General features: G+C 33.3%; 1 protein-coding gene across 9 annotated transcripts in view; it reads left to right on the top strand.

The window, feature by feature from the left end:
* The window catches only part of CSRNP3 (cysteine and serine rich nuclear protein 3), a 244,031-nt gene that overhangs the window by 133,152 nt on the left and 87,359 nt on the right, over positions 1-23,520 (top strand). For all 9 annotated transcript variants that reach the window (XM_074303226.1, XM_074303227.1, XM_074303231.1 and 6 more), the window contains one exon: positions 11,349-11,519. In XM_074303226.1, the coding sequence (XP_074159327.1) occupies positions 11,349-11,519 (171 nt within the window). The remainder of the gene's footprint in view (positions 1-11,348; positions 11,520-23,520) is intronic.

The raw sequence follows: 23,520 nt of genomic DNA, 5'->3' as shown, positions 1-23,520 counted from the left end.
CTTCCTTTTCTTTTCTTCTTCTCTTTCTTTCTTTCTTTCTTTCTTCTTTCCTTCCTTCCTTCCTTCTTTCCTTCTTTCCTTCCTTCCTTCTTCTCTTTCTTTTCCCTTATAGATCATAACCTCAGATTTTCCTGTGTCATCAAGTTAATAGGGCTTGAACAGATGGATCTTATAAACAATTCAAAAGGATAGGCTTAAACTTCACAGGACCATGAGAAGTGATTTCTAAAAATGGGAAACATCTAGGATCCCTTGTCTTTAATTCTTTAGAGTTCAAATCCAGATAGGACTAAATGAACTGATCCCAAAGTATTCTGATACATGCAAAAATAGTCACTATAGTAACCAAGGGATGAACTAGATAGGGCTTTATAATCTTTGAGAATTTTTTTTTTTTTTTGCTTTGTCTGCCATTTAAAAAAAAACTATCTTCAGACCTTGGATATATGTTCCAGATCTGGTAATATAAAATGGGTTTTATTATCAAGCTGATAAGAGTTTGAGAAAACTAGGCCTATTAAATGGTTTAAAATAAGTAACATCTTCATTTTGTCTTGTTAGTCAAACTATGTATAATATAAAATGTTGAATCAACTGATAACATTTGTGTGGAATTCTTAAAGGGAATTATCGAGATCAATACTTTACTTTTCATTATTTTGGCAGTAAAATTATTGGAAAAACTATTCAATGTAAATATATGAGATGTCTGAGTTAAATGGTTTTCCATAAACTATTTGAGAGTTGAGGTAGACATTTTTAAAATATGTACTTTAGTGAATATGATTTGAACAGGGAAGCCTTCCTAGGCAGTAATTTACAATTTGGAGCTCCTCACAATAGTTAGGATTTATCTTTCATTTCTGTTGTTAGCAGTTTCTAAATTTGTACCAAAAGATCCCTTGTATTACATTCCCTAAAATTCCATTAATCCAATGCATATTTGATTTTTGTTAATTACTATTTGATACCAGCTATAGGTTCAATTTTATTCTTCTTTAGAGTGTTAAAAATCTATATTTTGCTTATGATGAAAATTTAAAGAAGCTGCTCATAATGTGTTCTTTTCTATTTTCCCCCCTATTTTTAACAGTCTCCTAAATATATATATTTTGCTCTGTCTTTGGCGAAAAAGGCAGAATACTATAGAATATACAGATTTTGGTCCTGAATCAGGAAAAATCAGTCTTAGTTCCACCTCTGACACATATTAGCTATGTGACTATGAGCAGGTCACTCATTGCCCTACCAATAATTCTTTCAGGCTTTAAATTACAGAAGAATTTTCCAATTGTATCAGTGGAGGGAATTCTTCACATAGGAGTATCCACCACTGATAAATCAAAGATCTGTATCAACAATAACAACAACAAAAACCCTTGTGTTTCTGAATCTTACATCAGGATGACCTTAAAAAGCAGCCTTATTTTATTTCAAATATACTAAGTTATGATGACCATGTTTTAAGTAGTTTCTTTTATTCTGGATTTTCTGCTAATTGTTTTGAAAGAAAAAAAAATCATATCAGTATTCTTTCATCTACTACTGCTTTTCCTTCAGTATCCTAGATCATTTTTCAGCCAGGTACTGCCCAAAAGAGTTAAACCCTAAAGAAACAATGCAATCTTACAAAGACATTGTGATAAAGGTTCAAAAATTTTCTTATCTAGGTTTGTATTTATGAATTTAAAAAAATTTATAGAAGTCTGCCATCAAAAAACTAGGCTCACATATCTTCATTTTTAATAGCATTACATAAAATTAAATTGAAACCTACTTAAGAACTTGAATTTATCTGTTATTTTGGTCACATTTTCAGGAGTTATAACCAAGAGAGGTAAGACGGCCCAGTGAAAATAACTGTGGTGATCTTGGGTTTTAATCCCAACGATACTACTTACTTCAAGTTACTTACCTTTTTTTGGACCTCTGTGTTATGTATGTCATCCTATATTGAGTTAGAAAAGTACTCTCAGACCTTTTCATCCAACACCTTCATGTATCTTCATCTATCATCATTATAAGTGATCTCTAAGTTCCCCACAGCTCTAAATCTATCTTGTGACTTTGATCATTTTTGCATTAATAATGAAAGCTAATTCCATAGAATGCATTTTGTTGTTTTAAGATACCCACACATAGATATTCACATTTTGGTTGACATGATTATCTTAAGTTTCTTAGAGCATATTTGTTAACAAGATCAAATTTGTTGATTCAATTACTGCAAGAGATAGTTGTTTTCCAGAGCTCTTCAGATAAAGCTATTCCATGGCCTAGCCTTTGTTCCCCAGTGGGAGCAGAGAACATTTGGAAGAAGACTTTAAATTCATCACTGTAATTTTGGAGAAACAAAACCTCTCTGTAACTGGAAGAAACTTCCTCAGTCTGCATCCCCTGATTTTGGAAAGATTTCCCTTTTCCAGAGTATTTCATCATTCTCTTCAAGGTTCCTTCAGCCTTGTGGACTGACCATTGTCCTGGGTTGGTGCCATGCAATTAATTTGTACCTGCCACACAACATAGACCAGTTTTGGCAAACAACTCCAACTGCACAGCCATGATTGGTGCTATTAATAGAAAAAGTGCCAGAATGATCTAGGCACCCAGGCCTTTAGTGGCTGTGTGAAAATGAACAATTCACCTAACCTCTTTGACCCTCAGTTTCTTTATCTGTACAGTGGGGGTAGTATTTATTACATTATCTCACAGGGTTGTTGTGTGAAGTTTGAATGAGATTTTATATATATATATATATGTATGTGTGTGTGTATAAAATATATGTAATTTACAAACAAAGTGTTTTTTAAAAAACTTGAATGAGATTTTATATATATATATAAATATATATATATGTAATTTACAAACCTTAAGTGTTTTTAAAAAAACTTGAATGAGATTATATATATACATACATACATATATATATGTAATTTACAAACCTTAAAGTGTTTTTTAAAAAAACTTGAATGAGATTTTATATATATATATATATATATATATATATATATATATATATATATATATATATATATATATGTATATGTATGTATATGTATGTATGTATATGTATGTATGTATGTATTTGTAATTTACAAATCTTAAAGTGTTTTTTAAAAAGTGACGTATTGTTATTATGGTCCTTTTATACAATGAAAAAGCGAACAGGAAACAGAAACTTGGCTAGAGTGTGTTTGGCCCACTTGAAGCTCTCCACTGACAAACTGTCAGCAGCCTCTTTTGTGGTGATACTGCCCCCATGAAAGCACCTTGTGAGATTTCACCTTGCAACATCCCAGACAAATTCACATCCTGCTGGCAGCAAATGTAATAATCTCCTGCCAGATGTGTTTCTGGAGAAGCAGGCATGGTGCTATTGAAGAGGCTATCTTTGTTGAATGAATGGATTTGCAGAATATGTGGAATTTTGAAAATTCAAAGTAGTCCTTGTAGTTAGGTTTGCCTGATTTCAGCCTTTTGGCAAACTATTTCCCTCATTTGCCTATTAGGAAATAGTGTGTGTGGATTTTCCTTCCATTTTATGGCATTCAGCATTTTATTGTGCAACAATTAATCTGCAGTTTGCCAGAAATTGCCGTTTTTATATTCTCTTGCTTTCTGGTCTCTCTGAGCTTTCAGGAATTTTGGCTCTACTTGATTCCTTTCCTTTTGGTTATAAATTTGGGAGCTAAAAGGAAGAGCACCTGGGCCAGTCCCTATGTTTCTAAAAATTGGGAAATTGAGCCTCAAAGAGAATTAAATAATTAGCTGAAGATCACATAGAAAATATTTCAAATCTTTAATCTTGCTGTCTCCCTCCTAGGATAAAATCTTCACCCTTACATTTTAAGACCTTCCACAATCTGGCTTCCATCTTCCTTTCCCAATGTATTTCATATTTTTCCTGCCTTATTTCATATTATTTTGCTTTAATCATCTATCATTCCACTTAGAGATAGAATTTTGTTCTATCTCTTGCCTTTATATCTTTCATGGTCCCTTATATTTAGAATGCTCTTCCTTTTGAGCAATTGGTTTTGTTTTGTTTTGGTTTCATTCTTTATATTTTTCTCATACTGCATAATGTCCCAGTGTGCACTTAATATATATTTTTAAGTTAAGTTCAAACCTATGTATACTGGCATTTAAATCCAGTATCCTTTCCACATACAGTCAGATAATCAAGGAAGGGCTAGGGTCACACAGTTAATAAGTGTTTGAGGCAAAATTTAAACTTAAGAAGCTTTTTCCAATTCTGATTTTAATAGTGAGAATTTGTAATCATCTTGAAAAGAAGCTTAAAGCAATAGTTGTCAAGAGTATGGTTTGGTCCTTGAAGAGTATGGGACCTTTCAGGTGTCCATGAGGTTAGATGTAGCTGACCTGTTCCGCATTCCCAGACCCATGGATTGCTCGAACTTTTACCAGACTATATCCCTCTCAGGCTGACTATTTTGTAAGTATCCTAATAACTCCCTCTGGAATTCCCAAGGTTTCTTCTTGGACTTTCAGTAGTTATGCAAACAACTTACCTTGTAAAACCATAGAATGTCCCAACCCCCTTGCACTATCAAGCTCTCTTCCTCTTCTCAAATACTTTACAAGAACCCTTTATCCAGTCTCACTTTGGGTGCCCCAGTACCCAGTGTAGTGGAACCCAATTTGCAACACCTTGTCCCATCTAAAGATCATGATTTTTGCTATATTGGCTGCCTTCTCATTAATTCAGATTAATATTAAGATTTTTACATTTACAAAACAGTAAATAGAAATAGATACAATCTACATGACCAGGAGTTTTTTGGCAAGTCCTCCATAATTTTCAAGGACATAAGGAGTCCTGAGATTAAAAAAAAAAAAGTTTGTTAATAAAATTCATGAAGGAAAAAATACATTGAGGAATTAATTGATAGCAGATACTCTTAAAAAATTGTAATTATTGTGTAAGTTAAATGAAGTGTGTCTAAACAAATACTTTTGAGAAGATAGTTGCCTAAAATGTTCAATACTTCTAACATTTGTTTTAGATTATAAACTAATTTGTCTCCACCCTCACCCCTGGTGGTAATTTCAGTTTTATAAATAATCAAAGGATTATTCTTTAAGAAGCGATCATTACAGAGAAAGGAGAAATGGCTTTTAACTTCCAATGAATGTAAGATAGAATGTAAGACCTTGTTAGCTTAGGGTGTATCATGCTGCAACTAAAGAGACTGGGGAATCACTTTTAGGACACCATTAAACTGTGATGGAAAATTATGTGGCTTTGATTTCAAAGGAGTGTAGGTTGACTGAGCTTCCTTTTCTAGAAACATTAGCAATTTACATTTCTATTCATCTTTCATTTGTGCTGTGCACTAGAAAGTGCCAAAGATTTTGTTGCAAATGCTATCTCTCCTAATTAATAGCTAAGTAGTGACTTGATTGAAGTATCTTCAGCTGAAAAATGAAGACTTTGGCCATAGGTCCAGGTTAGCACTAGATCGCCATGTCCCTCTTATGCAATATTTCATCTTCTCTATAACTTAATCTATCTCTTACTACCAACTCACTTTCCTTCTTAGCTTACCCTTTCTATTTTGTCTCTAAGGAGGCTAGAAATAAAATATTTTATCAATTAATTGGATTTTTGATGATAGTGTATTATTCTGTTTTTTTTTTTTTTTTTTCCAAATCAGTATTTGAAAAGAGCAAGGGAGCACAACCATTAATCTTTTTCTATTACTAATCCATAAATGTGCCCAGGGCCACTGAGCAATGGGCATATCTTATAAAATTAAAGAAGACTTCCTGTTTGTAAATCAGAAATAATAATTCATTTTCAGGATGTTTAATAAAGCTTTGAACTGATTAAGACTTGATTATCATTTTTCTAGGGTTTGAAAAAGGCATTGAAAAGGTGGCCAGGGGGTGAATTCAAGGAGCTTAATGTACTATTATGGGTAAAGAATAAAAGAAAGATTATTTAGAGGAGTGCTCCAGCTTTCAAAACCAACCAAACAAACCAAAAACTTGCCTTTGAAATGACAGCTTGGTGAAGATGAAGTTTTGACTTAAGTCTCCCTGGGTGACTTTCTGAAGTCTGAAGTCATTTTGTGTTTCATTGTGCTGTGTAGAATTCCCACTGAAATCTGTGGGACTGCAGGTGTATCTTATTTTATGAAGGAGAGGCGTTCTTGAAAATTTTGTCAACAATCAGTACACTGGAGAAGACTATTAAAAGAATCCGTTGGCAGAAAATCCTGCTATGTGATAAATAGGAACTAAAGTTCTTTGAGGAAAATGACTCATTTTTGTTTTCCCACATGGCCTTACATATAGATGTTTTAGAAAGATAGATGTATATAACTTTGATTAATATCACACAAATATGTTTGTATGTAAACCATGTTATATACATATTTGTATATTGCATTCATTTAGATGTATGCACATATATAGTTGAGAATTTGGTTTGGAACTAAATATAAAGCATAAGCTTTCACATTTTTATTTTATTAAAGTGGTACACATATATGCATAGGAATATGTCATTTAACATTACAGAATAAAAAACAAGAATATTTGGAAGTGAACATGGTAGAAGGAGAAAAATTATTTATTTTATTCAGTTGCTTTTTTGCAGCGCAATATAAGCGTATGTCCATCACTAGAAAAACAACACATGAAAATTCAAATTTGAAAAATATAATTTAGGCCAATTTGATACCATGAATAAAAATGGATACCCCTTATTTTTGCTGTGTAGTCATTTCAGTTATGTCTGAACTTGTTATGACTCTATTTGGGTTTTTTTTGTTTTGTTTTGTTTGTTTGTTTTTTGGGCAAAGGTACATGAGTAGTTTGCCATTTTATTTTCCAGCTTTTTTTTTTTTTTTCATTATAGGTGAAGAAACTGAGAACAGATTTAACTGTCTTGCCCAGGGCCACATAGTTACTGGATTAAGTCCTATATTTGTTAAAAACCTACATAGTTAGAACTCTTGAATATAAGCCAAATAAAAGGACAATTATTCAAGGATCAGTTAACCTTAAATTCAGAGGGGTTCATCACTAAAGAGTTGGCCACAAAATGATACTTAATAGCAATTCATGAAGGGCAATAGAAAGGCAATAGAAGGGTAGATTGAAAGTCTTGCCTTATCAACCACCTACCCTCCAAAACACAACCACTATTAACATTCTATTAAAGTTTAAAATTGCATTAAACCTTTTGGGAAGAAAACCTTTCTTAGAGAAATATTATTGTTCTTCAGTATAGAAAATCTTAGACAATTTGTGTACTTATAGATTGTAGACTGTTTAAGATTCTTTAGCTCAAAGGGGATTAATTTGAGCCCTATAGATTTTTTTCTTCTCTTTGTAAAGATTCTATGATTAATATCACTTTAATGATGTCTTATTAGGGGCTACAAAACAATTTTCTTATATATTTTGATCTGTTAACCATCAGATGCAAGTACAAATATCCCCATTTTCCAGAAGATGAAATTGAGGTTCTGAGACAATGTAATGACTTGCATCAGTGATGACAACAAAAACAGAGATAGGAACCAAATCTCATTTCCAGACCCTTAGGTGCTACATTGAGGCTATCTCATTCTTTCTAGAAGATATACAAGTGGATTAGCAATTATAACATCATTCCCTATAATGTTCAGGCTAGCTTTCTGGAGGACCTCTCAAGTGGCCTTGGTCTCAGTGGAGGAGTGCAGAAGGCAGAACAGCCACCATGAGGCTGGTCAAAGATGCAATGCCTCATTTCCAGTCCTTCTTAGCCCTTATATACCTTAGTACAATTACATCATTACTGCATACTCTTACTGAGTATGTGTGAACTAGAGAACTATTACATCACCATGCTAAGTACTAAGTATATATGTGAACTAGAGAACCATTATCTCATCAATTCCACTGAGTTAACACCTTTTTTCAAGTATATTTCTCCTGAGTTCCTGCCCTCTATAATTTCCAAAATTCAGATAATTAATTTGGATCTGTTATTCTGCCTGGAGCTAGAATAAAGAAAATAGTCAACAAATACTTTCTGAATAGCTATGCCCTTTGCTTATTAAAACCTAAATTTTAGAAGTACTTATGCTTGTCAGGCAAACAGCACTAACTTGAACTCAGGTCTTCCAGACTCCAGGATAGCTAGGTGGTACATTGAAGAATGGTAGGCCTGGCCATAGGACTCAACTTCTGGAGTTCAAATCTGGGCTCAGAAACTTACTGGCTGTGTGTCCCTGGGCAAGTCACTTACCCTGCTTACCTCAGTTTCCTCATCTGTAAAATGAGGGAAGGAAATGGCAAATCGCTCCATACCTTTGCCAAGAAAACCTCAAATCGGGTTATAAAAAGTAAGACACAACTGAAACTCCTGATCAACAAAAGCAAGGAGGGACAGCAACAGTGTGTAATGGCAAAAAGTACTAAATTTGAAGTCAGGGAACCAGGGTTTGAATAATGGCCTTGCTATTTTTTTTAAATGACCTTGACATTGAATAGATTACTTCATGACTTCTCTGGACTTCAGTTTTACCATCTACAGAATGATTTTGGATTATTCAAGAATTCTATAACAGATTTTTGTGAAATTGATTTTTTAATGTTTTGATTGCTCTATTTCAATAAAATTGGCTTTCCTAATAATCCTGTATATTTGATTTTATGCCTTTCACTAGACTGCCAAAGGAGAACATGGCACAAAAAGCTAAGAATCCTTGTAATAGATGATATCTAAGTTCATTTCCATTTGTAAAATCTACATCTTAACAGCCAGAATTTAAAGGAAGTGAAAGGGTAGAAAGCTCAGCTGAATAATTTGAAGAAAGTCCTAAAGTAGAAAGTAAAACAACAATAGTAACAGTAATAGCTTTTCCTTTTACATTGCCAGAATTTCTCCCAGTACCTTTCCTTCTGCCCTCCCACAGAGCCATCCCATGATTAATTTTTTAAAGAAAAAGAGGAATTAAAAATAATCAAAACCAATCAATGCATTTTTAAAAATCAGAAAATAAGACCAATATTCCAGATCCATGAAACCCTTATCGTTGCAAAGAAGGTAAGTAGGAATGTCTTCTTGCATCTCTTCTTTGGAGCCCTGCTTATTATATGTAATTTTGCAACATATACTTGTGATTTCCATTTGTATTGTAATCATTGTGTACATTTTCTTGGCCTTGTTTATTTCAGTCTGCTTTACAAATTTTTGCAAGTCTTTCCATGGTTCTCTGGGTTTATCATGTCTATTGTTTTTATATCATAGTAATATTCTGTCACATTCATATATCACAGTTGATTTAGCTATTTTCCAATCAATGCTACTCAAAGCATTTACAAACAAAACAAAACAAACAAACAAAAAAAAAACCTAACATCAAATGACAGAGCTGAACAAGTCTTAGAAATCAATTAGCTTAACAACACAATTTTATAGATGAACAAGTAAAGGCAAAGTTAGGCAAGTTATAATATGTCACAAATCTAGAATCTGAACCCAGGGTTACTGGCTCCAAACATGATTACACCAGCATTACCAAGATTTTATGTGTTTCTTGTATTTTCTTCACACATTTGTTATTTAAAAATCAATATTTCTTCTTAAGTAAAGTTTTGTGTCAGGTTGCCATAAAAGTTGAGTTTTGAAGGTAATCTATCCTTGTACTTATTCTTTCTAGCCTAGTGGTAATAAGCAGGCTAAACTGAAGAGATTGCAAAACAAAAAAAAAAAAGTTCTTGCACATTAAGCCAATTTTAATAGTTGAAAAAATAACAGTAATATAAATAAGAAACCATTCAAAAGCTACAAGAATAAAACCATCTGTTGTGTGATTGTATTTCAACTGCCAAAATATAAGTCTAGTCTTGTGTGTACTCTTTTTGGAAGGACTTAGTAAAAATATATTTGTTTCTGTATAATTGGTTATGGTCAAACATACCTAGTTGCCCAGATACATTTCACATTTTTTTTCTGGCAATCTAACCTCCTGTTGCATTCTTTAGATGGTGTTGAGTATATATCCCACAGGGAGCAATACTCCTAAGTATAGCCTAAATTAGATTAACAAAATAAAAATCAATAAAATTAATATGTGGTTTTCTAACTCAATGTACAACTTACAGGGATTCTTATGATGATTTAGTGGTCCCTATTTCAATTTGAATGTGACACCATTGTCCTAGGTCTTGCTCTCAGGGACTTTACCCATTCAGCTTTGGAATTCATGCCTTGGGTTCTACATGGGTTCCATGTTTTGGGAGAGTACCTTAGCATAAGTCATGTGACACTTCATATCTAACCAGCGGCAGCTGTACCTCAGGTTTCCGACACAGGTATCTTGTCAGTAGTTTTGTTGTTACCAGTAAATCTTCCCCTCCTCAACTTTCCAAGCCTCCCTCTGTGAAGCATAATCAAATCAATATTGCCATTGCCATTGGAAGAGGCATAACAATTGACTGCCCTATGCCTTCACCACTAACCATTCCTGTAACTTCCTAAATCAGAACATTTCTCCTCACCATTGTCATTACATGGGTTGTCTTTACCTCTTAGAATGTGAGCCTCTTGAAACCAATGTTACTTTCTTTTTTAATTTATAGCTTTAGTGTTTAGTACAGGCATTTCTTGGAGTATATAGGTAGAGAGAGAGAGTTGATCTACAGTTATCCCTTCCACATTGTGACTTCCCCATCATAGTTTCAATATATTGATTGTCAGCATAAAAGAATTGGATGGGAATTTTATTTTGTGGAAGCTACAAGATGACACAGGAAGACCAGTAGACAACACAGAGCTTATGACAAATAGCTAATCCAAGTTTTACAATAAGGTAGTTTAAACATTCCCCCCCAAAAAGACAAAATTCAGACCAAGAGGGACAAAAACATTTTTACATGGATTTTCCAGATAGCGATGGTACTAGACCTCTAAGCCCCACAATTGTGAAGGGATATCTATACACACAAAAAGCTTAATAAATGATTTTAATGTCTTCATTCATTCATTCATACTTGCATATGATTTCTCAAAATCTATGAGCCTCTCTTGAGTTTTTTCCCTTCTGTGGATAAGGAATCAAAGACATCAGTGTACATGATATTCAACAATCAATGTATTTTTATCCAAATCATCAAATATATTATGCATTTTTTTATCTACATCATCCCATTTTAAATTTTTTTAAGTGATCTAAGGATGAGAAAAGTTCTGCCTAGTGATCAGTGAACAGGGAAAGATATGGCCTAGCTCATGTTTAAAAAGTCAAATAAAAATGCCTTGAGAGACCTTGGCTGCACAGTCAGCGGTCAAATGTTTCAATGCTTCATTGCTCCTGTCCCTATTACAGGTACATGTGACAGCGCTGCAGCAATGAGTGGAATTTTAAAGAGGAAGTTTGAAGAAGTCGATGGCTCCTCACCATGTTCCTCTGTGCGGGAATCAGATGATGAAGTTTCTAGTAGTGAAAGTGCAGACAGTGGGGACAGTGTCAATCCATCCACTTCTAATCATTTTACCCGTGAGTACTGAAATCACATCTGCGCCAGTTGTTTTGTTCTGCAGTGTTAAAAATTGTTTTGGACATGACATATTTTAATAAACATATTTATTAGGAAAAAAAATCAATGGGTTTAAAAAGATCCACAGTACTATTGGCTAAAATTTTAGTATTTTTAGGAAGCAATATCATGAATTCCTGTAATATAACTATTAACCAACTGGTTCAATTTTTTAAAAGGTTACAGGGAAGAGAAAAGACTCATTGCTGAGTCTCAGTGGCCTTTACTGGGTGAAGGTAAATTTGTGTTAGAAATGTTGAGTTCAAAAAAAAAATCATAGAACTCTAAAATTTTCAAAGTAAAAGGCAATCTTTAACATAAATTAGTTTAAAGTAATTGTACATTTTAATATCCTTCAAGAAAAAGACCAAGATGATTAAATTTAATTATATGTGCACCACCCAAACTACCTCAGGTTTAAGGTACTTAAGGACCTGTGTTCACTCAAAAACAGTGCACAAGCCCCCACTAATGCATTTATTTTTAATAATCAGCCAGAGGACACAATGATTTCAAAGCAAAAATATTTAATACAATATCATATAAGAAAAGTTAACAATAGAGCCTTTCCCCATAAACTGAAAGTGTGAAGAGTAGATACAGCTAGGGAACATATGGGTAGGAATATGTATATGGGCATGGTACATGCATATATATGGGCAGCCTATGTCTTCTGATGATGTTATTGTTCTTTCTCACTGACCTTATTTCCTTGTAACATGAGATGTAGGGTCAGCCTGGAAACTAGTCTCTCTCATAGAGGCATGTCATGTAGTGTCTGCTGGTCTCAGCTGGATACTATTAATGGTGCTGCAAAGATGATGGTCTTATGATTGCTAAGAGCCTCTTCTAGGCTTTAGCACTTCATGGGATTTGCTGTTAACTTGGATTGCTTACTATCTACTAGAGTTTGGTGGCTAGAACTCTCTCTGATAAGGGCAGAACTAAGGGCTTTTTTCTCATAGTCAAGGGTATGAGCCATTGTAGGCATCAAAGGTCCTTAGCCCAGAATGCCCCTGGGCTAAGATTAAGTCTAGCTTTTGAACTCAGTTTCTTCGTGCTAAGAGGGGTTTAAGGTATCGGAGTACCAATCCTCTATCTGAATCAGTCAGTAAGTCCTTGTAATTCCTATTTGACTTTTTATTGTCAAATTACATTGCTTCAGAATCTATAGACACTTCCCTTCCAACAAAATGCCAAGGGCTGGCTCATTCTAAGGCCTTGCTATTTTATCAGTTCTTCCACGTAATTAAATGGGGGTAGAAAAAGGTACCCAACAAAAAAAAATCAGATAAGGGTTTTTTTCAGCCTTAGGGTACCCCTCAATCTTCTCTTTAAATAGAGAGGCAGGTTTTTAAAAGCCTTAGTTATAACCAGCTAAGCTACTTACAGATATGGTGAGAAGTGAAAACCTAAGCTTAAAATGTAAGATGCAGTATCTAAAATGAAATAGAGGTCATGTAGTTTAGTGGATAAAGTGCTATAATTGAAGTAAAAATCTGATTTTGACACATATTGACTATGACAATGAACAAATCACTAACTTTCTTGATTTTCTCATCTATAAAATGGGTATAATAATGCCAGAAGTACCCACTAAAGAGGATTATAAGACTCAGATGAATATAAGACTTTCTAAACTTTAAAATCTTATATATTCAATTAATTAAACATTAAGCACTTAGTATATACTAAGCATTCTAGTATTAAGCAATTGCAGCTTAAAATTAAGACCTTTGAAACATCTTGTATTTATTTATTTATTGGGCTAGATTTGTGATTTCATTTGTATAGGGAATTCCCAGTGAGTTTTTAGCAATATAGATCATCAAAATCTTTACAACTTAGAGTCTTAAAGTGTTTTATTGATTACTCAGAGATTAAATGACTCGCTCAGAGTCACACATTCAATGTGTATCAAAGGTGAACACTTAACCTCAGTTCTTCTTGATGTCAAGGCCAAAATTATTTTTTTGTTTGTTTGTTTATTTTTACTTTCTCAAAGGTGAAAAAGGGAAAATGTTCTTATTCTTATTAATTGGAAAACCATTTTTATTCTTGCCTCTTGTCTTCCAAATTTAGGCAAGAAATTTTATTTTATCTGTAAAACAATATAGAAAACATTTATTGGTGGGAATGTGTATGGTAAAGTATAAGTTCATCCATGTTACTCTTCTTCTTAGTAAATTCTACCACCTCCTTATTATCTTAAGAAAAAAGTCCTGTCTGGAATTAAAAGTTCTGACTTTTTTCTTCATTTCAGGTCTTCCTATACTTTATTCCCTCCATGAACTTTATGATCCAGCCATACTGGCCCATTTATTATATCTTCATTGCCTCTTATACCAACACTTTTTTATATCTTATTCCGCTTTTGGCCTCTGCCTCTGTACTGACTGTCCCTTTTGTGTCTGAAATTCTCTCCCTTGTCTCCTCTACTTCTCAAACTTCCTGGATTCCTTCAGGTCTAAGCTAACATACTACATTCTTCAGGGGTTTTTTCTGTGTCCCGTCAGCTGCTAGAGACTTCCTCTCCAAGGTTACCTTTCTTTAATCTACTCTTTTTTTGCTAATTCAATTTTAGTTTATTTTCAAATGTGAATTCTCTCCCTCCCACTTTCCCTTTTTCACCTTTGAGAAAGTAAAAATAAACAAACATACATACATATATATATACACACACACATATAATGCAGAAACAAAACAAATCCCCTCATTAGCCATATCCAAAGATATATATGGCTCATTCTCAATCCTAAGTGTATCTTATAGGTACTTCCCTATATGCCCTCTTTCCTAATAAAAAGTGAGCTCTTTGAAGACAAGGACTGCCTTTAATGTTTTTTTTTTTTTTTTCTGTCTTCAGGGGCTAGTGCTAAGTGAATAATAAGTACTTCAGAAATGTTTCTTGACTGACTACTTTATGGAGTTTTATTAGGATTAAATAAAATAATATATGTAAACCCTATATGAAGAGCATCTATTATAATTTCTAGACACTCTTATTTGTTTGCATCCTTAAAGTGTGTTATTCACATAACAATTCTCTAGGGTGTAGTCTGATCAATTAATAATGTAGTGGAACTATTACCTTAATTTTGAAACTCTTCTTTCTCTTAACATAGCTTCAGTTTACATTACTATTTATTTAATCAGCAATGGTTCTCATCCATACTGAGCCTTATGGTCAATTTAAAAGATCCAAGTCTTTTTCTTGGTAGTTATTTTCAAGCCAGTTCTCTTGAACCCTGAACTTTTTCAGCTGATTGCTTGAAAAACATAGAAATTTACATTTCTGTTTATTAAATCCATTTCATTTGTTTTGGGCTTAGCATTTTAGCCTATTTCAAAAGACAAAGGAGAAGGAGAACAGAATATGAAAGAGTAAGAAAGGAAAAAGTATTTGGAAGGAGGTCTTAGTCAAAAAGAAATGAAAAAAAAAGTTGATGATTTATTTAAACTTTGTCTTGGAAATATTGTTAGTTAACTCCAAAATTATATCTATAAACTGAATTCAACTATTAAAGTGGGATAGAAAATGCAAATGTATTCTTCAGTTCCAAATTTAGTTAGAATTATACAGCTGTCAGTATATGGGACTTTTCCAAAATCATCCCAGATGGCTGGATGTCCCTACACATCATAAAGATTTTCAGATAAGGAGCTTCCCTAGTAAGCTTCTTACTTGTCTTATTACCATTATGGTATGTTAGAGCTTTCTTTGGTTTAAGAAAGCCATTAAATTAAGCCCATTTTCTTTTGTTTGGTCTTCAGTCAGCAGCCTTACTATTTAGGAAAATAAAGATTGACATCATAATCTTGATAAGTGTGCTAATCATTCTTGGCTTTCTGGAACAGACATTATTTTGCTTCACAGACTTCCAAATCTTTCCTTGCCCCTGCCCTTGATCTCTGACCCATGGAGATATATTCATGCAAACACATTGGCCATCTGCCCTCTGGCAAGTTTTCTATGTGATCTTTTTTTTATACATGAATATTCTTCCATCATCAACGATCAAAATCTTTGCATTGAGCTATATTTCTTTTATTTCCAGCCTTGTTTGTCTTGACAAGTCTCTCACTAATAATGTTTATAGCATTGTTTCTTTAGGTAGCCTCACCTTTGTAGTTTTTTGTTTCACTCTCATATTTAATTATCCTTTTCATTATACATTTTACATTATAGTAATCTGTTGTTTCCATAACCAAAAGAAAATGTCTTTGTATATGTCCCACTTGAAGAAAATGTGACTATATCTACATATCCATATATATATGTAAAGAGAAATAGCTACATATACATATATGAAATTAACCAAAAAAAATTCCTGAATGATTATTTACATTTCAAAGAGATTGGATTTTTTTTAATATATAGAAAAGAAGCTTTTAAGTCCAGAACAAAGATAGGGGAAAGGGTAAGATGGGAGGTGAAAGATGACCAAGAAATTCAAAGGAATCAAGGCTAATTAAATATCAAGTAACTTGAAACAGCTGTGAAGTGTGTGTGTGTGTGTGTGTGTGTGTGTGTGTGTGTGTGTGTGTGTGTGTGTGTGTGTGTGTGTGTGTTAGTTGGGGAGTTGGTTTAAAAAATATTTTGCTCACAGCTTCTAAGAAAAACATCTGTTGCGTATAAATTTTGTTAAACGTAGTTGTTTGATTTCAAAAATTGATTCCAGTATTAATTAAAAATAATTGCTGCTCTATACAGCCTGACCCTGAGTGAGGTTAGAGGAAGTCTTCATTCACTGCATAGACTGATCAAGAGTCTTTCACAATATTGGTCATATTTCCGAGCAAGTATGTGAGCAACCCAATAGTCAACTGAATGATCAGGAAACGACCATTTTCCCCCTGATATCAGAATTGATGATAACAAGATGTCTTATTGGTTGCAAAGAATTTCATAACAGAATGGCTAAAACATAGATATCCATGGGAACAAAGTGGAGTGGGTTGGAGGGAAAGAAACACTGGGACTTGGAGGTGGAAAGACTGTTTACAATGGAACAAAGTAGGTACTCATCATAGCTTGTCTATTTGCCTGTTATAAGTTTGCAAAAATTGATTATTGCCTGCTTTATTAGAGCCACTTAATGTGACCAATACCCAGTAAATAGGGGGGCAATCAAACTAATTTAAGAATATTGATCCTTTAAAAGGAAAAATAAAAAAACTATTACTTTAGTTAGAACTGGAAAATCAACAATAGGTCCATTAGTTTGAAACTCTTATCTTTATTAGCTATGAGACTATAGGCAAGTCACTTAAACTTTTTTGAATCAAAATTTTCTCACATCAAAAATGGTAATAATTTTTATCATGAGAGGCTATTTGTTAAGTGCATCCCTATATACAAGAAATGGTATCACAAAAGAAGGGGTGTATAATAAAATTAATAATTTGTTTTGGGAAATAATCGTTAGAAAAGTGTTCTATCATTTTGTATATCAGAGCTTCTTAAATTTTCCCCCCTCTCAAATCTGAGCTGCAATATTTCTGGCAGTGTTTGTGCCTGTGCAGTACAAAGTGTACACATTGTATGTTCAGAACCAAGGCTGCAGTGGTTTCACAATGCAATACAGGTAAGTGCTGCCATAAACATCTTGGATTCATTACAAATTTGATTTTGAATTAATTTTTGGATGTTATGTTCAGAAAACTTTTACTGTTGCCAAATTTTTTGTGACTCATACAGATTGCGATTCCCACAGGTTGTATTCCACAGTTTAAGAAGTTTTACTGTATGTGATAAATTCTAGGCAATGAACAATCCTGTTCATTGACTATTCTCTGATACCTATTTCCCATTATAGTTGTTATCCATGTGGAATAATTTGTATGCTCTTGGCATTTTAGATGGGGACATATTTTGAGAATTCAACAAACATATATTAAGCACTTACTATATGCCAGGTACTATAACTGGGCACTAGAAATACAAAGATCAAAGAAAAATAGCCACTGCTTTGAAAGAACTTGTATTCTATTGTGGGTAACAGAAGAACAATTTATACAACTTATAGATGTAGTTCTTTCTTAGTCTATGACCTTCCTAATACTTTAAGCTTATAGCAGATCTGATCAATGCTAGAGACAAACTCCAAAAGGTCACATTCTTAAGTTTCTAAGTATAGTTTGTATTAGAATTTCCACAAATAAGGGCAAGAGTATTCCTAAGCTTTCTTATAAGCACTCAAGGTAACAAATGCCTTTCTATAGAGGACATACTTTATTTCATTGTGTAGGATCCTAATAAGCAGGGTACTTAAACAAAGCCCGTAAGGGAAAATTTATATAATACTTTTCTGAAGAAATTACCATTCAATTGGGTTCTCAGCTCTGATTTAGATTCCCCTAGGAGGGAAAATATACTAGAAAATTAGGTTCGGTGTTAAGAAGTGAAAGTTCCAAATTGATTTATTATGATATACACAGATTTAGAAGGCTTACACTTTTATATCATGAATACTCTCAAGAAAAGAGCTGGAAGGCACTGGACAATAGTATTCACAGAAAACCATATCAAAAGATTAAAGTTAATTTCTTTACCAATGGAAAATAACTGATAACTCATAATTTGAACTGTCCAACAACAGAATGAATACTTCTGGGCATTGGTGAATACCCTTGTTACTAGAAATTTTTAGAAGAGATTGCATAATTCCTTTCTGGGATGTTGTAGTTGGATTTTACTCTTCAGGTATGAGTTAGATTAGACGACCTCTTTCCAGCCCCGAAAATTCTATACTTAACCAACCTTTGTTAATATGTCCCAGGCTTCCTTTGCCTTAATGCAATAACTGCATTTTGAGAACCTCTGGAGACAATGAATTAACTCTAAGGAATATTTTTAGTAATAAAGATTTTAATCAGGTCACAGGAGAAGATGATGTTGGATTAGCAGGGCTCCTGCCTGTCCAAATAAGGGCAAGTACATTATGTCTGAATACTAATAGTTAAGATTTATGTAGTGAGATTTCATAGAGGCCTGGAGAGACTTACATGAACTGATGCTGAGTGAAATGAGCAGGACCAGGAGATCATGGTACAGACAACAGCAACGGTTAAATACAATGATCAATTCTGATGGACGTGGCAGTTCTCAACAATGAGATAATTCAGACCAGTTCCAATGGCCTTGTGATGAAGAAAGTCATATATACCTAGAGAGAGGACTGTGGGAACTGAGTGTGAATCACAACATAGCATTCTCATTCTTTTTGTTGTTTGCTTGCATTTTATTTTCTTTCTCATTTTTTCTCCTTGATTTGATTTTTCTTGTGCAGCAAGATTATTGTACAAATATGTATGCATTTATTGGATTTAACATATTTTTACCATGTTTAACATATATTGGATTACTTGCTATCTAGGGAAGGGGTGGAGAGAAGGGGGGAATTGAAATAGGATTTTGCAAGGGTTAATGTTGAAAAATTATCCATGCCTATCTTTTTAATATTAAAAAAGCTTTAATAAAAATAGAGGAAAAAAATAAACAAAAAAAAAGATTTATGTAGTGACACAAAGCTTCCAAAACCTTTCCATTTAGCATCTCATTGGAGCCTTGTAATAATTCTATGAATTAGGTGTTATTGTTATCTCTATTTAATAGATGAGAAAACTGAGGCTCAGAAAGATTAAATGATTTACCCAAAATAAGCTATGTGTTTGACTGGGAGTTTGGGAATTCTGTTCTGACTCCAATTACAGCATCATCCCATCCATTATACCACTTTTGATAAAGAAGACCTCTCTATTTTTGTCTTATTTGATATTCCACACCTACTTTCTCTTTTCTCTTTCATCTCTATTCATTTGTGGTGATTATTATCCACAACTAGAATGTTCTCCTTCACCTCCACTTCTTAAAATTTCTTTAAGATCCAGCTCAAGTGCTAACTTCTTCATGATGCCTTTCTTGGACACCCTCCCCAATCCAGATGTTGTGGTTCCTCCTGCCAAAACTATTTTGCTTTTATTTAATACATATTCTATATACTCAAATCTGTACATATCTCTTTCATAGAAATGTAAACTCACTGAGACAGGAACTTCTATTTTTTTATTTCTAATGCTGAGCTATAATTCAGTAAATGTTTAGTAAATGCTTTTATTGGTTAATAATAAAATATAGTGTCTTGTTTATATCAGACAAATGTAGATATAGAGACACAAAATGCCAAATATCATAGGACTGTGTTTCTAATTAGTGCTTTCTTCATAAATCATTCCTTTTAATCCTTCATCAATTAGGTGGCTCTTTTGAGAACTCTTTAGTTGGCCTATTTCTTTGCAATAATAATATGCCCATGAGTGAACATCTGTACATTATAGTTAAAACAGCTTCAAAGATAGGTTGTTTTTTTTTTTTTTAAAAAGCATTAAACTCCCAGAGATTCTCCCCCTTACAGATTTTATTGGTTCCACGCTATTTATCAGGGTATCTAAATCCCTTATTCTTTATTCTGAGTTTATATGAGGATAATGAATCAATCAGACTCTAGTAATTAGTCCACTTACCCCCAAATGCAGTCAATTCAAATAAATGACAAATATGGCTATTTTTAACTGAATCTATCAGTTACATAGTTGGATTCACCAACTTGAAAGGTATCTTTGGCACTCTGCAGACATAGCCAGAGACCATACAGGCATAATAATACTGAATATAAATTTCCTTCTAGCAAAAAACAAATCCAAGAAATCCAACAATTAGGCCTCTAAGGAGAAGAATATATTAAATTTATGTTGAGTCCACTGTCTAATAATTAGCTAGAATCCTAATAGCATACAGTATTAGTACTAGAATAGACTTTAAAAACTATCTAATCCAACCCCCACATTTTGTGGAAGAAAAGCTAAGCACTGAGACCTTAAATGACTTTGTCAAAATCTCATAGTTAAACTCCAGGCCAGGTCCTTTCATTACTCTATTCTTTTCACTCCCTGACATGAACACTTTTATTATTAGGCCATGACAAAATGTATCACTATTTAGTTTTTATTAGCTGAATTAAAAGATTATGAAAGTAACTCGGATTTCCAATTATACTTTCCCATGAATCCAATATATACAAATACATAGTTTCATAGCGTCCACTTACCCAGTGACAGATCAGTACATTGTATGAGCAAAGGACTCTAATGAGCAATATTGGATGAACTTACATAAATGTGTGAATTAATCGATTTGTAGTAAAATTCAGTATAAGAATATTTTGGATTAGTGTCTATCCCATCCTCTAAAGCTAGTGGTATAAAGGATTCAGTTATACATACTTTTTTTTTTTTCTGGGGTAGTTCAAGATGGAGAAAAAAATAATATAACTTATAACATATAATATATAATTACAATATAAGAGAATATTCCTTCATTGGACAGCTCTTTATTAAAAACTAGTAGATATTATATACTGTGATATCTACAAAGTAGAACATGATCATCCACACCTATTTATATATCAAATATAGCAGTTAAAATACACATCAACTACATTATAAACCAGCTCGTGATTAAGTACTATCAAAGGACTAAGGTGTATCCTAAATCCTATCAAGAAACAGAAATTAAGTTAAAATGTGATCTAATTAATTTTAACATGTTCTGATAATGTAGTCATTACATAAGGGTGGTGATCTCCTGGGAATTTAGGGGAAAAAAAGCCAGTCAGTTCTAAGTATTAAATGATACTCATGGCCCACTATGACTAGTTCTAGTCATACTTTCATACTTCCCTACTCTCCGAACATCTCTCCATCTGCTTTTCTAGTCCAAGCTTACTCTTCACAGTTCTTTGCCCATAGGCAGCTTTTTAATGTTTTTGTTGTTGCCGAATAAAACATTTTTACTATCCTAAGGGGGCAGCAGAATACAGTAGAACAAAGATTTGACAGGAAGTCCCAATTCTGCCCCTAATTAGCCACATGTGACAGTGGGCATGTCATACTACTTTCTTTGTGACTCATTTTCCTTTTCTAGAAAATGAGGGCATAATAATTATTCAAACTCCTATCTTGCTATTACATCCTATGATATTTCACCGTTACTTTTTAAAACTAACTAAAATACGATTTGTACTTGAACATGATATAAATTTTAAAATCAAATTATTTAAATGAAAAAATAATAGTTTACCTTTAACCAAGCAGGACAGTATCTGTAACACATTTTTAAAAATAATATTAAAGATTTTGAGCAATTAACTATTCTGCAAATATTTGCATTTAAATAAATTATTTTCTACACATAAAATATTATCACTTTTCAGTCACTCTAAGTCTCTAACAAGATTTTTTTGTGTATCTAAACACTCCAAATTAACTCTGTTAATAGTTGTAGAAAATAGGAATATAGATTATGCAGTATTTCTTTGTTTGCTTTCTGTATTTCTTGGTTATCATTATTCTTGCCTTTATCTTAATTATATTGTTATATTACATGTTTGTTGTTGTTTCAGTAGTGTCCAACTCTTTGTGATCCCATTTGGGTTTTTTGGCAAAGATGCTGGAGTAGTTTGCCAGTTCCTTCTCCAACTCATTTTACAGATAAGGAAACTGAAGTAAACAGTTAAATGTCTTGTCCAGAGTCATATAAAACTAGTCCCTGAGGTTGGAAATGAACTCAGGTTTTCTTGACTCCAAGGAAGGTATTATATCCACTATAACACTTAGCTGCCCTTTACATTAATATACTAGCCTTTATTTACCAACTCCTCTTATTTAAAATATGAGTAACTTCTAGTTTTTGTTTTTCCCCTTATTCTAACTAATACTCCCTTCTAATTACTATTTTTTTCTAAATAAGTGCATTTCAGTCAAACTTGCTATAAAGGAAATCCCAATAATTTATTTATTTTCCTCAGTTCTAATTTCATTTTGGAAAAGGGCTCAATAAAACAGTTAGTATTTAAAATAAAAAATGTGCCTGGGGGCACAAAACTGCAGAGATCATCCTAAGATTCCTTGCTAGGAGCAGTAGCAGCTGCACAAATTAGTCCACTGTCTAACTTCCAAGAAATAGGAAATTGCAAGGTGGATGGAATTAGTGTGACCAGAAGGGAATAAGCTCCACTTACCAGCAGGTAACCTGAATAGAAGACAGTTGTATGGCCTGCGCCTGGAATTCCCTGCCATATGGCTCAGAGCTGCCCACTTAATACCTGGGGAAAGTTGGGCACCATAAATTGAATGACATGGCCATGTTGTTGTAAGTAAATGAGGCTTAGGAATCTGAGCACTTTGATTCCCAGGGTTGGGATAGCTCTGTGGAATTCTGCCATTTGGTGCTTGCTGCCAATTTCCTGGAGGGGTCAAGCAGTCACAGAAACATTGGGCAGTGGATAACTGGTTTAACTAGAAGGAAATATCTACAGCAAGCATACCTATGACAAAAGAAGCTGTTTTTTTTCCTCTTGGGATTAATAAATTGAGGACCAGACTATCTCAAAATATAGATTTCTCTCCTAGTTTACAATTAGTACAGAATAACTGATTTCTCTAAACTCTGCTCATTCTCTTTCTCAAACTTCAGTAGTTCATTGGTTCTGTAGTCAGTCGATAAATATTTGTTAAGCTCCTATTATGTGCTAGGCAATATCAAAAGTGCTGAGAATAGGGGAAAAAAAGATAAAAGATTATCCTTGCTATCAAAGAGTTCACAATGTAATCGAGAAGACAACATGAAAACAACATTAAATAAATAAGCTTTCTTACAAAGGATAAATTAGAAATAATCAATAAAGGCAAGTCACTAGAATTAAGAGAGATTGAGCAGGATTACCATTAAGGATGCAGACTACCACCTATATAACTACATTTTTAAAATTTAAATTTTAAAAATTACCTTTAAATTTTTATTTGAATTTCATGTCTGAATTCTCTCCCTCTTACCTTCTCCTCTTCCAAACATTGAGAAAAAGGCAAGAGATAAAAATAATTACAAATATCATACATAAC

The sequence above is a fragment of the Sminthopsis crassicaudata genome, chromosome 3, assembly GCF_048593235.1.
Source record: "Sminthopsis crassicaudata isolate SCR6 chromosome 3, ASM4859323v1, whole genome shotgun sequence".
NCBI lineage: Eukaryota > Metazoa > Chordata > Mammalia > Dasyuromorphia > Dasyuridae > Sminthopsis > Sminthopsis crassicaudata.
The sequence above is the reverse complement of the archived record's forward strand: the minus strand, read 5'-3'. Positions and strand labels throughout refer to the sequence as shown.